This window comes from Chanodichthys erythropterus, chromosome 16, assembly GCF_024489055.1.
Source record: "Chanodichthys erythropterus isolate Z2021 chromosome 16, ASM2448905v1, whole genome shotgun sequence".
Taxonomy (NCBI): domain Eukaryota; kingdom Metazoa; phylum Chordata; class Actinopteri; order Cypriniformes; family Xenocyprididae; genus Chanodichthys; species Chanodichthys erythropterus.
Genome location: NC_090236.1, coordinates 41,883,284 through 41,898,765, shown reverse-complemented (window position 1 = coordinate 41,898,765; position 15,482 = coordinate 41,883,284). Strand labels below are relative to the sequence as shown.

Sequence of the window (15,482 nt, the reverse complement as noted above, 5' to 3'; positions counted from 1 at the left end):
CATATAGCTCAGTAATGTCAGTTTTATGTATTTTCTGAGAGGGGGCGGGATTTTTGTTGGGAAAGTCGGGGGAGAGACGCACACTTCAATTAGACTGGATAAACACACGCAGCATCTTAATTGTTAAGAAAATGAAACGAAATAAATGAATAAATCAAGCCTTTATTACATAACACTAGGCTATATCATACAGCATTCAGAAAAAGAACAGTTTGCGCTCCTAAGGGCTTTTCACACTTTTTTAAAAGTGGGCCTTCTCCCAGTTGACCTGCTGATTAATTCTTCAAGCAGGGTCGAAACATAAACATCACATTCATCAATAATATGCATCTAGACAGCTGAAATGGAAAATGATGGGCCCCCTCAAGAACTGTCTGCTCTCGCCGCTGCACCTCTGAGTGCACCACATCAGGTCCTGAAATATTTCTCTCCTCCACAGGCTGGATTAATGGATATTATTGGCCAGGGAGGCTGATGGGGGGTTCTTACGTCTATGGCCCAATGACGCTACAATGAGCATTTACTACTTTTAAAAAAATGCGGGTCAGGAAGCGGGTCAGGTGCAATATTTTCCTTTTTTTGCGGTCCGAGTTGCGGGCGGGTTAGTTGAAAACGTTGGTCGGGTGCGGGTTGTTTTATCACTGATGCCCATTATCCCCTTGTTTTGTAGGTGCAATTGGTGAGTTTAACAGCTAGGTTGTAGACTGTTTTTAGACTTCCTGATGCTGTTATCTCAGGTGGTAGGCCCTTATCTTTGCGTAGATAAGTCATGCTGTGTGTGCTAGGGCCCACTTTCTAGAACTTTTATGCTATGGAAAATGTGTTTTTTCCTCTGAGCTACTTGTTTTCTTTAATCAAGTTTGAGTTGACATTGCTCGTGTTTAGCATTCGTCCTCTATGGCTCAGTACAGTTTTGAGAATCTGTATGGAGAGAATTATATTCCTCTTTGAAAATGGCATATACATCAAAGCGTTGCATTTGCTTTGAAGTTCTAGACTTTTTGCCCTACACTGTATGTGAGCTTACTTATGCTGCCACAGGTTAGCACCTGTTCTCATAATAGCAGGCTTTTTCATGTAGCTGCTTTTGGAGACATTGGTGACCTAATATTCCCCATTTGTAGGTTTACTGGTGTTACTAAGTGCATCACCTGTTGGATTGCATACTCAGGGTAGTATAGAACCACTTTTTGAGAAAAGCTGGTTTCTATTAGCTCCCTTTTTGTGATCTTGTTAACAGCTATATTGCATATAACTTTGATTGTAGGCTCTTATGGTTAATTAGCCTCCTCCTAGTTAGCAATTGTATTTCTAACAAGTGCTGTTAGCTGATCATAGTTTGCTCACATAGTTTACAGTATTTGGTAGGCCCCAACAGGCCTGCTAGTTCACATGCTGGCACAGTTTGTGTTTTATTCTGCAAACAGGCTGAACGCCGCTTGTTGCTGAGATTGCAGGCCCCGCGGGGCCTCCTTTTTTAGCTGACTTGTTTGCAGGATGCTTGTGAATCCAATACCACCATCGGCCACGCCCCATCTCTGTTGAGTAGGCCTTAAGCAGGCCTCTCGTGGAGTATGGCAGTGTAATATGCATTCCTTCTCTAAGTAGTGCGTGAAAGGTTTTCCACTGAATGAATGACCTGATGGTTGATATGGTCTTGGACTGGCTGATGCCACATGTTTACTATGGTAGGCCCTAATAAGGCCTCCTTTTAGTTTACATGTTAGCACAGTGTGTGTTAACGGGCTGAATGCCACTTGTGCTGAGATTGTAAGCCCTATAGGCCTCCTTTTTAGCTGACATACTGGCAGGATGCTTGTGAATCCAATACCACCATCGGCCACGCCCCACCTCTGTTGAGTAGGCCTTAAGCAGGCCTCTGTTGGAGTATGTGGCGTAATATGCACTCCTTTTGGAAACTAATCGTTGAATGCATGGCCTAATGGTTGGTATTGTTATGGTCGCTACCTGCTGATGCCACATGTTTACTAAGGTAGGCCCTATGGGCCTCCTGCATAGCATGTTGGAGTTCAGTTATGTACTCCTCTCGCTTTGAGAGTAAAAAGGTGCTTTTCCGAGTACTGTTCTGAATGGCTGACCTCTCAGGGTGAGTTCTGGTGGTAAAACCTTACTGAGGTTTGGTTATAACTACATCAGCCTCCTTGAGTCTGTCACAGTCTGTGTTTTTACTCTACAGTTGCTGAACACCACTTGTCGCTGAGATTGTAGGCCCCACTAGGCCTCCTTTTTAGTTGATTTGTTGGCAGGATGCTTTGGAAAAAACCTGTTCTATGTATTTCTTCTGAGGAAGTTTTTAATACATGGCTTTTTGGTGGTCTGGTTATGGCGGCCAGTTGCTGATGCCATATGTTTACTAGGTAGGCCTACTTCGGCCTCTGGTGCAACATGTGGAGTTCAGTCATGTACTCCTCTCGCTATGAGAGTAACAAGGTGCTTTTACTGAGTATTCTGAGTGGCTAGCCTCTCAGGTGGAGTATGGTAGTGAAACCTTACTGAGGTTCGGTTTAACCTACATTTGCCTCCCTGAGTCTTTTTTCTACTCTAGTTCAGCTAAGAGCCACCTAGAGCCTAGGGTGGATCTTTTGTGCTCCTAGAAACGGCCACGAGACTTACGCCGTGTGTCCTAGAGGTTGCTAGGCCTACGGGCCACCTTTTTGAACACACTGGAGTATGTTTGGGTGTATTTCTCTTTGAGAATTATCTGTATACACTTTCGTTGGCCAGAGGCCTAAGTGATAAATCCAACCTCCTCTGTTGGGTTGTTTATCGTCCTTAGGGCCTAAACACTGCCACGAGCTGATGCCACATGTCTGTTAAGGTTATAGTCCCTTCCAGGCCTTCCTTAATACGTGTTGGTGTAAGTTGTACTCCTCTTGCTTAAAGAGTAAAAGGTGCTTTTACCGAGTACACTGCTCGTTGGATTGTGTTAGGTGGATTGTCATGCGGGCACTTTGCAGCCTCTTATGCTGCCATTGAAGTTGTCTGTCTTCCCCAGCAAGACAGGTGTTCAGAGTGGCCCCTCCAGGTCACTTTCTGAATATACTTCTGTTTCACATATAGCTACTATCATGCTGTAGGCCCCTCTTCGGCCTCATGAGTATGTGCCCATTGCATGGTCTACCTGTTAGGTGAGCTTTGTACTTCCCTTTTAGGGTTATGTTTGTAATAGTGCTTTGCTACCTAAGCTGATCATGGAGGTAGGCCTTAATCAGGCCTCCTCCTAAGATTCAGCCCTTGGCTGGTTTGTGCTCTCCTATAGGAACAGGTGTTTAGCGCACAGCCTCCTCAGTGCGTTAATTAAGTGCTGAGGAGATCCTAGGATGAGTGGATTATACTCCCCTCAATACGAGGGTTCATAGCACTCAGCTGAGTTCTGCTCTCCAGGATGCCCATCTCTATGCCTGGGTCTGAGTTGCTCCTGCCTTTCTGCAGTCACTCTTACCTGCTCTCTTCAATGAAGAATGCGTTATGGAGATTATGTACTCAGACAGGGTTGGCCAAGACTGAGTTTGTCCCATGACAGGCCAGGGGTGCGTTTCCCAAAGCGAACTATGGTCGCAAGTTCCGTCGTTACCAATAGAGTTCAATGGGACTTACGACCATGGTTTACAAACGATGCTTTCGGGAAACTCACCCCAGGTCAGCTTCCCTGGTGGCATTGGGGGTAACTTTGTTCCCCTCTAGTGACTGGCCGGGGTTCCTTTCAGTTCTCTGGCCACATTCCCTAAAAGGGACCACTTTCTCATCGGAAAAGTTGGTTCCAGATGCCTTTAGCGGCCTTGGTAGGCCTTCTGCAGAAGGCCTTCTTGAGACTCAGCTTGGGCTGTTGGCCATAGGGAATGCTGTCACTGACAGCCTGGTGTGACCCGAGGGTGAGTTGTTAGTATTTCCTTCGAAACTGCTTGACGTTTGTCAGACATATTTTTTGGCATGCACTCTCCTCAAGCATGGCGGCGTGGGTACATCGTTCCCCAAAGCATGATTGAACGCAGAGTTGAAGTTCCCTTTCGAAAGGGAACGTCTCAGGTTACGTATGTAACCATAGTTCCCTGAGAACCAGGGAACGAGACTCTGCATTTCCTTGCCATGCTTCGGGCTGCCTGCCTGCAGAACAGTCCCTCAAGTCGATAGATGTCTTCTGTTTCTCCAGGCGCTCCTTTTATACTTCTGGGTCATGCCATATTACTTCATAGGTTGTCGCCGGCCAATAGGGATAGGGATTTTTGGATAGTTGCTTTCAGACACCTGGGTCACGTGACGTTCCCCCATTGCGTAATCAAACGCAGAGTCTTGTTCCCTGGTTCTCGGGGAACTATGGTTACATACGTAACCTGAGACGTTTTCTCACCCGACCCGCACATATGGATATTAATTTTTTTCTCAACATGAACATGTGAAACAATATAAACATGATAACTTCATGCTGACTCGAGTGTATATGTTCGTTCTGTATGATAACTACAGCAGTTTGATTTATTCATGTTTTTCAGCTTGAGCTTAAATGCTTTTGTTCTTTATATTTTTATAAACATATTGTTTAATGTTTTCAACTAAGAGAAATCCTTAAGATATAACGTAATCTTGTGTATATTGCCTAATCGTGAGCAATGAAATGGCGACAAAAACTTGATGAAAAAAACGTCTTTCTCATTAAAAGTCATTTAAATATTTGAATATTTGATTTTTATGAGCAAAACATTTTCAAATGAAATATATTTTTTTAAATGCCCATCCCTACAGTACATCATATCAAATGCTAAAAAATAAACAATTACTTACTAGATTAAAAAAAAGTGACCAATAAGGAAAACAAAGTGCAGTGCTATAAAGAATGAAACATAAGCTCTGCTGTCTTAAAATAAATAAACTTCAATCTCACTGTAACTGCTGTACAGTATAATGATACTAACTGTAGTTTCTCCAGCTTGAATTGTGGGCTCATCAGTAGATCACTGAGGTTTTTCACTCCAGAGTCTCCTAGTTTATTCCAGCTCAGGTTCAGCTCTCTCAGGTGTGACGGGTTTGATTTCAGAGCTGAAGTCAGGATGACACACTGTTTCTTTGTAATACTGCATTCACTCAGACTGAAGAGAGAGAAATAACAATAGTTCACACATCTATGATGATCATCTTATTGAAGAGCTTCAGCAGCATTTAGTTTCCAATAGTCTGTTCTGAAACCCAGTTACATTAGTTCTGTGTGCTGAAGATACTGTTTCTTCTCTTTCATTTTAACTATTTATTTGACGTCTCTATTATTTATTTTCTGTTGAAAAGGCAGATTTCTGCATGAACACAATCAGTACATTGTATCAAATGCTGGAAATTAAACAATTACTAACTAGAAAAAAATACATTAAAAATGTGACCAATCGAGAATAATAAAATAAATAAACGTCAATCTCACTGTAACTGTTGTACAGTATGATGATACTAACTGTAGTTTCTCCAGCTTGAATTGTGGGTTCATCAGTAGATCACTGAGGTTTTTCACTCCAGAGTCTCCTAGATTATTCCCGCTCAGGTTCAGCTCTCTCAGGTGTGACGGGTTTGATTTCAAAGCTGAAGTCAGAGCAGAACAACCTTCTTCTGTTATATAACAGTCACTTAACCTACATTAGAGAGAGAGAGAGAGAGCATAAAATAACAGAAGAAAAGAAAACTCTTAATTCTGTAAAGTCACATCATCTTCATGATCAAATGAAACAGAGGAAGAAGATCATCATCTTTATTCACCAGATCACAAAATACTAATGTGAATAATTTTACACCAATATAATGTGAACTCAAAAAGAGAAAATGACAAAAAATCCATGTTCAGTTCATGTGTGAGTTAAATGGCATGGCTGCCCATGTCCGCTCTGTGTATCTTCGACAACCATTAGATTTGTCAGATTTCAGCATATGAAACATTTTATAGCCACAAAGTTTAAAATGCTTCAAGCTTTAATTCTATTAATGAATACATTTCATGAATCTTCCTTCAGATGGAGATGCAGTGCTACAAATGATGTGACTTGTGTCCTGATGACTTAAAATAAACTAAACAGTAAATACAGTATAATGATACTAACTGTAGTTTCTCCAGCTTGGATTGTGGGTTCATCAGTAGATCACTGAGGTTTTTCACTCCAGAGTTTCCTAGATTATTCCAGCTCAGGTTCAGCTCTCTCAGGTGTGACGGGTTTGATTTCAGAGCTGAAGTCAGGATGACACACTGTTTCTTTGTAATACTGCATTCACTCAGACTGAAGAGAGAGAAATAACAATAGTTCACATCTATGATGATCATCTTATTGAAGAGCTTCAGCAGCATTTAGTTTCCAATAGTCTGTTCTGAAACCCAGTTACACTAGTTCTGTGTGCTGAAGATACTGTTTCTTCTCTTTCATTCAAACTATTTATTTGATGTTTCTATTCTTTATTCTCTGACGAAAAGCCAGATTTCTGCATGAACACAATCAGCACATTGTATCAAATGCTGGAAATTAAACAATTACTAACTAGAAAAAAATACATAAAAAAATGTGACCAATAAATAAACTTCAATCTCACTGTAACTGCTGTACAGTATAATGATACTAACTCTAGTTCCTCCAGCTTGAATTGTGGGTTCATCAGCAGATCACTGAGGTGTTTCACTCCAGAGTCTCCTAGTTCATTCCCGCTCAGGTCCAGCTCTCTCAGGTGTGACGGGTTTGATTTCAGAGCTGAAGTCACATCAAAACAATCTTCTTCTGTGATATAACAGTCACTTAACCTACATTAACAGAGAGAGAGAGAGAGAGAGAGAGAGGGGAAAATAACAGAACAAGCTGTTCTTAAGGCTATCTAGTTGCTATGGAAGTCAAATATATTTAAATAATAATAATAATAATTTTGCTTGTTACCGAACCTTCTAGTTTAGGGTGACCAAACGTCCTGTTTTCCCAGGACATGTCCTGTTTTCACATCCTGTCCTGGCCGTCCTGGTTTTTTATAAAGTGATGAAAATGTCCTGGTTTTCATCGTTTTTCATTGGGCCATTAAATTGACTGGTGTTACAAGATTTTCGGCTCCTGAGATTTTCGGTTTCATTTGAGTATCTCATTACCGGGCCGAGTGTCCTGGTTTTCGGTAATCAAAATATGGTCACCCTATTCTAGTGTAAATTGCTGCATACTATAAGCACATACTGTGGTAGTTTATTCAGGTACATGCCAACTTAAGACTTTTTGCTTTATGCTCTTTATGATATCCGATCATAGTTAAGTGAGCAACTCGGTGTCACGGAAAAGAAGACTGTAAACAAATGCAAGTTAATATCTCTTTAATAGAGCTTCACGCCAGGTAAGTAGACCACAAAACACACAGCAGCAACACAGACAGCAGGAGAGGGGTAACACAGGGACTTCGATGGGCGATGAAGTGTCCGTGATGAATGATGGTCCTGAATGGTGAGTCCGTGTGTCCGTGTGAGTATCCGTGAATGAAATCCAGAACGAGTAATCCAACGAGACAGACAGGTAACAGGGAACAGCGACGAGAATCCAATCCAGGAACAAGAAACACGAGAAACAACGGGACAACACCAGGACTTCAACAAACGATCTGACAAACATGAGACGAAAGACAAGGCATTATATAGGCAGGTGTAATGACCTACAGCTGCCGCTGATCAGCAATCAGCGGCGACGCCCACACAGAACAATCAAGTGACACATCCCAAAACCTACACACAGACAACAGTATGAGACAGCGGATTAGTGAACCGTGACAGTACCCTCCCTCCTAGGAACGCCTCACGGCGTTCCCAGAACTCCTTACCTGTTGATTGTAATCATCAATAAGGGAGTGATCCAGAATGTCCCTAGCAGGAACCCAACTTCTCTCCTCCGGACCGTAACCTTCCCAGTCCACCAAGTACTGGAATCCGCGTCCCCTCCGCCTAGAGTCCAGAATACAATTAACCGAATAGGTTGGTTCCCCGTCTACGAGTCGCGGCGGAGGAGGAACCGGAGTAGGCGGATTAAGATGAGAACGGAAAACAGGTTTAATTTTGGACACATGAAAGGCGGGATGAATCCTCCTGTACGCCGGAGGCAATTTGAGGCGGACTGCCACTGGACTAATAATTTTAGTGACAGTAAACGGGCCAATGAATTTGGGAGCAAGCTTATTGGCAACGGAGCGGAGCGGAATGTTCTTAGTAGAAAGCCACACTTTTTGACCCACGACGTATACGGGAGGCTTCGACCGGTGGCGGTCGGTCTTAGCCTTGGTACGCGCCCTCACTTGCAGCAGAGTCTCGCGGGCTCTGTTCCAAGTGTGGCGGCACCTCTGGACGAAGGCGTGAGCGGAGGGGACCGCGACCTCGGACTCCAGACTGGGAAACACAGGTGGCTGGTAACCTAGACTACATTCAAATGGAGAAAGGCCCGTAGAAGACACTGGCAGTGAATTGTGAGCGTACTCAATCATAGAGAGTTGTTGACTCCAGGAGGAAGGATTCTTGGACGCCAAACATCGCAACATTTGCTCTAAATCTTGGTTGGCCCTCTCAGTCTGACCATAGGTCTGGGGATGGAACCCAGAGGAAAGACTAACCGTCGCCCCCAGTAACTTACAAAACTCCTGCCAGAATTTGGACACAAATTGGGGACCCCTGTCAGAAACCACATCCACCGGGAGGCCATGTAACCGGAAGATGTGATCAATGACCGCAACCGCTGTCTCCTTAGCAGAGGGTAATTTGGCTAAGGGTATAAAATGGGTCGCCTTCGAGAATCGGTCCACCACGGTCAAAACAACCGTATACCCTTGGGAGGGTGGGAGGGCGGTAACAAAATCTAGTGCGATATGGGACCAGGGTCTCGAAGGGACAGACAGAGGTTGGAGTAACCCATCTGGAGGTCGGTTGGAAGTCTTACCAGTGGCACAAACTGAACAAGCCAATACAAAACTGCGAATATCACGAGCCATAGCTGGCCACCAGAATCGTTGCTTGACTAAAAACCTAGTTCGATTAACCCCTGGATGGCAAGCCACGTTGGAACAATGACCCCACTTGATAACGCAGGACCTTAGCCCCTCCGGCACAAACAAACGGTTCGGTGGGCATCCGGGCGGAGGCGTTACCCCTTCTAAGGCCGCTAGGACCTTCGATTCGACCTCCCATGTAAGAGTGGAGACCACTAACGTCTCGGGAAGAATACACTCCGGAGTGGACGGGCGTTCGGAAGGGTCAAAAATGCGAGAAAGAGAATCGGGCTTGATGTTCTTGGAGCCCAGGCGGTACGATAGAGTAAAGTCAAAACGTCTGAAAAAAAGTGCCCACCGAGCCTGCCTGGAGTTGAGCCTTTTAGCCGATCGTATATACTCTAAATTCTTGTGATCAGTCCAAACAATAAAGGGAACCCCCGATCCCTCTAACCAGTGACGCCATTCTTCCAATGCTAATTTGACTGCCAACAACTCTCTGTTACCAATGTCGTAATTGCGTTCGACAGGAGATAAACGATGCGAAAAATACGCGCATGGATGCATATTGTCGTCTGAGGGAGACCGCTGGGAAAGAACTGCACCTACCCCCACCTCTGACGCATCGACCTCCACCACGAACTGACGCGAAGGATCAGGGGCAATCAAAATAGGAGCCGAAACGAAGCGGCCCTTCAGTTTAGCAAATGCAGCCTCGGCTGCATCTGACCACCTGAAGGTCATTCTGGGGGAGGTCAAGGCGGTCAGAGGCGCGGCTAGTTGGCTGAAATTGCGAATAAAACGCCGGTAAAAATTAGCGAAACCCAGAAACCGCTGTAGGGCCTTACGGGAATCTGGGTTTGGCCAATCCACCACAGCCTTAACCTTGTCAGGATCCATGCGAATTCCCTCAGACGAGACGATGTACCCTAGAAAAGAAACAGACTGTGCATGAAATTCGCATTTCTCCGCCTTGACAAAAAGCCCATTCTCTAGCAGCCGCTGAAGCACTCGTCTGACGTGTTGAACATGTTCCTGGAGAGACGATGAAAAAAATCAATATGTCGTCCAGGTAGACATATATGAACTGGTCAACCATGTCTCTCAACACGTCAGTGACGAGTGCCTGGAAGACCGCAGGCGAGTTGGACAGCCCGAAGGGCATGACCAAGTATTCAAAGTGCCCTCTGGGGGTGTTAAAAGCGGTCTTCCACTCATCCCCCTTCCTGATGCGGACCAAATGATAAGCGTTCCTTAAGTCCAATTTAGTGAAAACGGACGCTCCTTGCAACCTCTCGAAAGCTGAAGACATCAACGGCAAAGGGTAGGTATTCTTTACCGTGATGTTGTTCAGCCCCCGGTAATCAATACAAGGTCGCAAAGATCCGTCCTTCTTCCCCACAAAAAAGAACCCCGCCCCCGCTGGAGATGAGGAAGGGCGGATGAACTTAGCCGGAGTGGACGGGCGTTCGGAATCAGAAATATATTTCTCCATGGCCTCCCTCTCAGGAACAGACAGAGAGTAAAGTTTGCCTTTAGGCGGAGACTTACCGGGAACTAAATCTATCGCACAGTCATAGGGACGATGAGGAGGAAGAGAAGCAGCCCGGGACTTACTGAACACTTCCTTCAGATCGATGTACTCCATGGGCACGTTAGACAAATCCACCGCCTCCTCCTGCAAAACAGAAACAGACACCGTGGGACAAGCAGACAAAAGACAAGACTTGTGACACTGGGTGCTCCATTCAGTGATGGTTCCTTGTTGCCAGTCGGTGCGGGGATTGTGTTTAGTGAGCCAGGGATGTCCAAGAACAACGGGTGCATGAGGTGAGTCCATGAGCAAAAATTGGGACTTGTCAGTGTGATTACCAGATGTGACGAGGGTGATGAAATCAGTAGTATGGGAAACACTGGGAAGAGACTGTCCATTGAGAGCGTTGACTGATATGGAGTGCGTCAGAGGTGATGTGGGTAAACCGTGTTGTCGTGCGAAAGAAATGTCCATGAAGTTGCCCTCCGCCCCAGAGTCCAGAAGTGCGTCGCAGGTGATGTTATGCGTTGCCCATCTCAGTCTTACCGGGAGGAGGGTGGCTGGCGAGGACTTCTCGCCGGAGATCCCGCCCGATAGTAGCCTCGAATTTACTATCGGGCTTGGTCTTTTATCGGGCAGGTCCTGATGATATGTCCTGACGCCCCGCAGTACAGACAGAGACCCTGGGACCTCCGCCTCTCTCCCTCCTCCCGGGAAAGCTGAGCTCTCCCCACCTGCATGGGCTCAGGATCGGAAACAGGACCGACCGTATCCACGGAGGAAAAACGACTGCCGCCTCCGCTGTGCTTCTCTCCAGATTCTTCTAAACGCTCTAACCTCTGTAAACGAGAGTCCACACGTAGAGCCAGCTCAACCAGTCCATTGAAGGTCTTAGGTAGGTCCAGTGCGTAGATTTCACGGTGGATACGATCGGCCAGCCCATGCAGGAACACATCCCACTGCGCCTCCTTGTTCCACCGGCACTCCACCGCGAGGGTGCGGAACTGAATGGTATAGTCGGCGACCGTGCGGTTGCCCTGTTTGAGAGCGGTGAGTTGACGGGCGGCCTCCTTTCCTGCCACCGCACGGTCGAACACCCTCCTCATCTCGGCGGAGAGTGCCCGGAACGAGGAGCAGCATTGATCTTGATTTTCCCACACCGCCGTTCCCCAGAGTGCCGCCTTTCCGGTCAGGAGGGTTAGAACAAATGCTACCTTAGATTCTTCCTTCTCGAAGGTGCGTGGCTGCAGAGCAAAGTGAAGAGAACACTTGTTAAGAAACGCTCGACAAAAATCTGGCTCACCAGCATAGCTCTGTGGGACGGGAAGGCGGGGGTTAAGGCAGGTCTCTCTGCTCCGGTGATGATGGGGGAACAGGCGGCGGGGCTGGTGCAGTGGGAGCGCGAAGTTGTTGCAGCTGCTGGGAGAGCTCGGACACCTGTGTTACCAACGCCTGAACAGCGCGTCCGGTGGAAGAGATGCTCTCCTGCTGCTGATCCATGCGAGAAATACTGTGGTTGATGAACTCCGTGAAAGCTGCTGAACTTGCTGCATCCATGGTTGGTCAGATCGTTCTGTCACGGAAAAGAAGACTGGATACAAATGCAAGTTAATATCTCTTTAATAGAGCTTCACGCCAGGTAAGTAGACCACAAAACACACAGCAGCAACACAGACAGCAGGAGAGGGGTAACACAGGGACTTCGATGGGCGATGAAGTGTCTGTGATGAATGATGGTCCTGAATGGTGAGCCCGTGTGTCCGTGTGAGTATCCGTGAATGAAATCCAGAATGAGTAATCCAACGAGACAGACAGGTAACAGGGAACAGCGACGAGAATCCAATCCAGGAACAAGAAACACGAGAAACAACGGGACAACACCAGGACTTCAACAAACGATCTGACAAACATGAGACGAAAGACAAGGCGTTATAAAGGCAGGTGTAATGACCCACAGCTGCCGCTGATCAGCAATCAGCGGCGACGCCCACACAGAACAATCAGGTGACACATCCCAAAACCTACACACAGACAACAGTATGAGACAGCGGATTAGTGAACCGTGACACTCTGTTGCAACAACTGTGGCTTAAAAACTTATCAGAGTATTGTAACCTGCTTGTACTTAAATTCACAGAGGTCTCTTATTCAACACTAACAACATCGAAGCTTGATGATCCCGTAAGGAATGGGAGTCACCATCTTCACTTCCACTGCTGAAGGAATTGGCCCAACCGGAGCAGAATCGTGTTCATGATGAGGAAACACTGTATTTCATTGCTTAATTGACGCTGCATCTAACTCAGAGCTATTACTGCAGGTGTATGCTTCCCTGACCAGACTAATACTAGTTTAACCTGTTAACCTGCACCCCCACTTTTAGAAAAATCCCAAGAAATGACATTCCCAAACTAAAACAGATAGTGTTCATGAACCCTTTGCACTAAACGCATAAGTATGGTCTCATTTGAAAGCAGATACTTTGCAGTTTATGGTAAAGTCATAATTATTGTCACAATGAAGAAAATAGTTAAATAGCTTCAAAGTTTTTAAAAGTTATTAGAAATGCATTTTTATGAAATATCATTATGGAAATAAAAGTGAAGTTGGCCTTTTAGCAATCTAGAAATGCACTGCAGCTGAAGTCACATGTCTGACCATGTTACATTTCAAATCTGAAGATGATGTTACTAGATGATGATACTAACTGTAGTTTCTCCAGCTTGAATTGTGGGTTCATCAGTAGATCACTGAGGTTTTTCACTCCAGAGTCTCCTAGTTTATTCCAACTCAGGTTCAGCTCTCTTAGGTGTGACGGATTTGATTTCAGAGCTGAAGTCAGAGCAGAACAACCTTCTTCTGTCATATCACAGTGGCTTAAACTACATTAGAGAGAGAGAGAGAGAGAGAGAGAGAGAGATTTGTTTTTTTTTCAATCCTCTTTATTTAACAAAACTAAAAAATCGCATCAAGTCACATAACATCAAAATTCCCACCAAATTTACAGGTGCTGGTCATATAATTAGAATATCATCAAAAAGTTGATTTATTTCACTAATTCCATTCAAAAAGTGAAACTTGTATATTATATTCATTCATTACACACAGACTGACATATTTCAAATGTTTATTTCTTTTAATTTTGATGATTATAACTGACAACTAAGGAAAATCCCAAATGGTCTCAGTCTAGTTTTGTAGGCTACACAATCATGGGGAAGACTGCTGACTTGACAGTTGTCCAAAAGACGACCATTGACACCTTGCACAAGGAGGGCAAGACACAAATGGTCATGGAAAAGAGCCACAAAGGAGGCTGGCTGTTCACAGAGCTCTGTGTCCAAGCACATTAATATATAGGCGAAGGGAAGGAAAAGATGTGGTAGAAAAAAAGTGTACAAGCAATAGGGATAACTGCACCCTGGAGAGGATTGTGAAACAAAACCCATTCAAAAATGTGGGGGAGATTCACAAAGAGTGGACTGCAGCTGAAGTCAGTGCTTCAAGAACCACTACACACAGACGTATGCAAGACATGGGTTTCAGCTGTCGCATTCCTTGTGTCAAGCCACTCTTGAACAACAGACAGCGTCAGAAGCGCCTCGCCTGGGCTAAAGACAAAAAGGACTGGACTGCTGCTGAGTGGTCCAAAGTTATGTTCTCTGATGAAAGTAAATTTTGCATTTCCTTTGGAAATCAGGGTCCCAGACTCTGGATGAAGAAAAGAGAGGACCCAACAATGCAGAAGAGCTGAAGGCCACTATCAGAGCAACCTGGGCTCTTATAACACCTGAGCAGTGCCACAGACTGATCGACTCCATGCCACGCCGCATTCGTGCAGTAATTCAGGCAAAAGGAACCCTAACTAAGTATTGAATGCTGTACATGCTCATACTTTTCATGTTCATACTTTCAGTTGGCCAAGATTTCTAAAAATCCTTTCTTTGTATTGGTCTTAAGTAATATTCTCATTTTCTGAGATACTGAATTTGGGATTTTCCTTAGTTGCCAGTTATAATCATCAAAATTAAAAGAAATAAACATTTATCATATATCAGGCTGTGTTTAATGAATGAATATAATATACAAGTTTCACTTTTTGAATGGAATTAGTGAAATAAATCAACTTTTTGATGATATTCTATTTATATGACCAGCACCTGTAAGGCATTTTATAAAAAGAGTGCAACATGAAGTTCATTTTCAATAATGGAACACAAAGCCCCTCTATGACACCATATTCTTTCAAAAATATTCAAGGAGTCCAAAGCTTTGTAAAAATGAAAATCAATTAAAAGCCTTGATTTGATCATAGCTGCAAACTCCCTTTCAACATTATGATTGATTCTTTGCTCAATTTTTTTCTCTTCTACTAATGTAAATGGCCATTTTGGCTTTTCCCAAAATAAAATTAAGCAATTGACAATCATTTTTTTCTTTTTTGAACATATTTAAAACCCAAAATAAAAGTCTGCACAGAAAACTTCTCATTAAAACAATTAAAAAGATTTTGCAAATAATCAAATAAAGGTTTAAGTCTTGAGCAATACAAAAAAGTATGGAAAACGGTCTCTTTATGAAAACAAAAAGGACATTCATTGCTAATATCTGGATTCAAAACAGAAATAAAAGAATTTACAGCAATAATGTCAATAGTTAACGGTGGCTTGTACAGTGCTCTCCACTCTGGTCTAACATTATTACTCATCTTAAAAACAGTGCGCCACGGTGTATCAATTCTTTCATGTAATCCCCTTTTGTTAAAAACTTTTACACAAGCTTTATAAAAAAAATTCCATTACTTTCATACAAATCTATATTTGTCACCTTTTCAGATTCCAAAAAAAAAAAAAAAAAAATCCTGTACAATCACCTAAATTTTGTGAAATAAGCAGACTTGGAAACTGGTCCTTTTCATTAGGGATAAATTCCCCTACACTGTAACCTTGAAGCATTTTTAATTCTTCCA

The 15,482-nt window shown here is 44.1% G+C and overlaps 1 protein-coding gene across 1 annotated transcript in view; it reads right to left on the bottom strand.

Moving 5' to 3' along the window:
• LOC137002331 (NLR family CARD domain-containing protein 3-like) overlaps positions 1-15,482 on the bottom strand; it is a 105,336-nt gene that overhangs the window by 27,475 nt on the left and 62,379 nt on the right. Inside the window, exons 11-15 of the mRNA XM_067361882.1 lie at positions 13,222-13,395; positions 6,608-6,781; positions 6,096-6,269; positions 5,460-5,633; positions 4,932-5,105 (exon numbers count right to left, since the gene is read on the bottom strand). Of these exons, the coding sequence (XP_067217983.1) occupies positions 4,932-5,105; positions 5,460-5,633; positions 6,096-6,269; positions 6,608-6,781; positions 13,222-13,395 (870 nt within the window). The remainder of the gene's footprint in view (positions 1-4,931; positions 5,106-5,459; positions 5,634-6,095; positions 6,270-6,607; positions 6,782-13,221; positions 13,396-15,482) is intronic.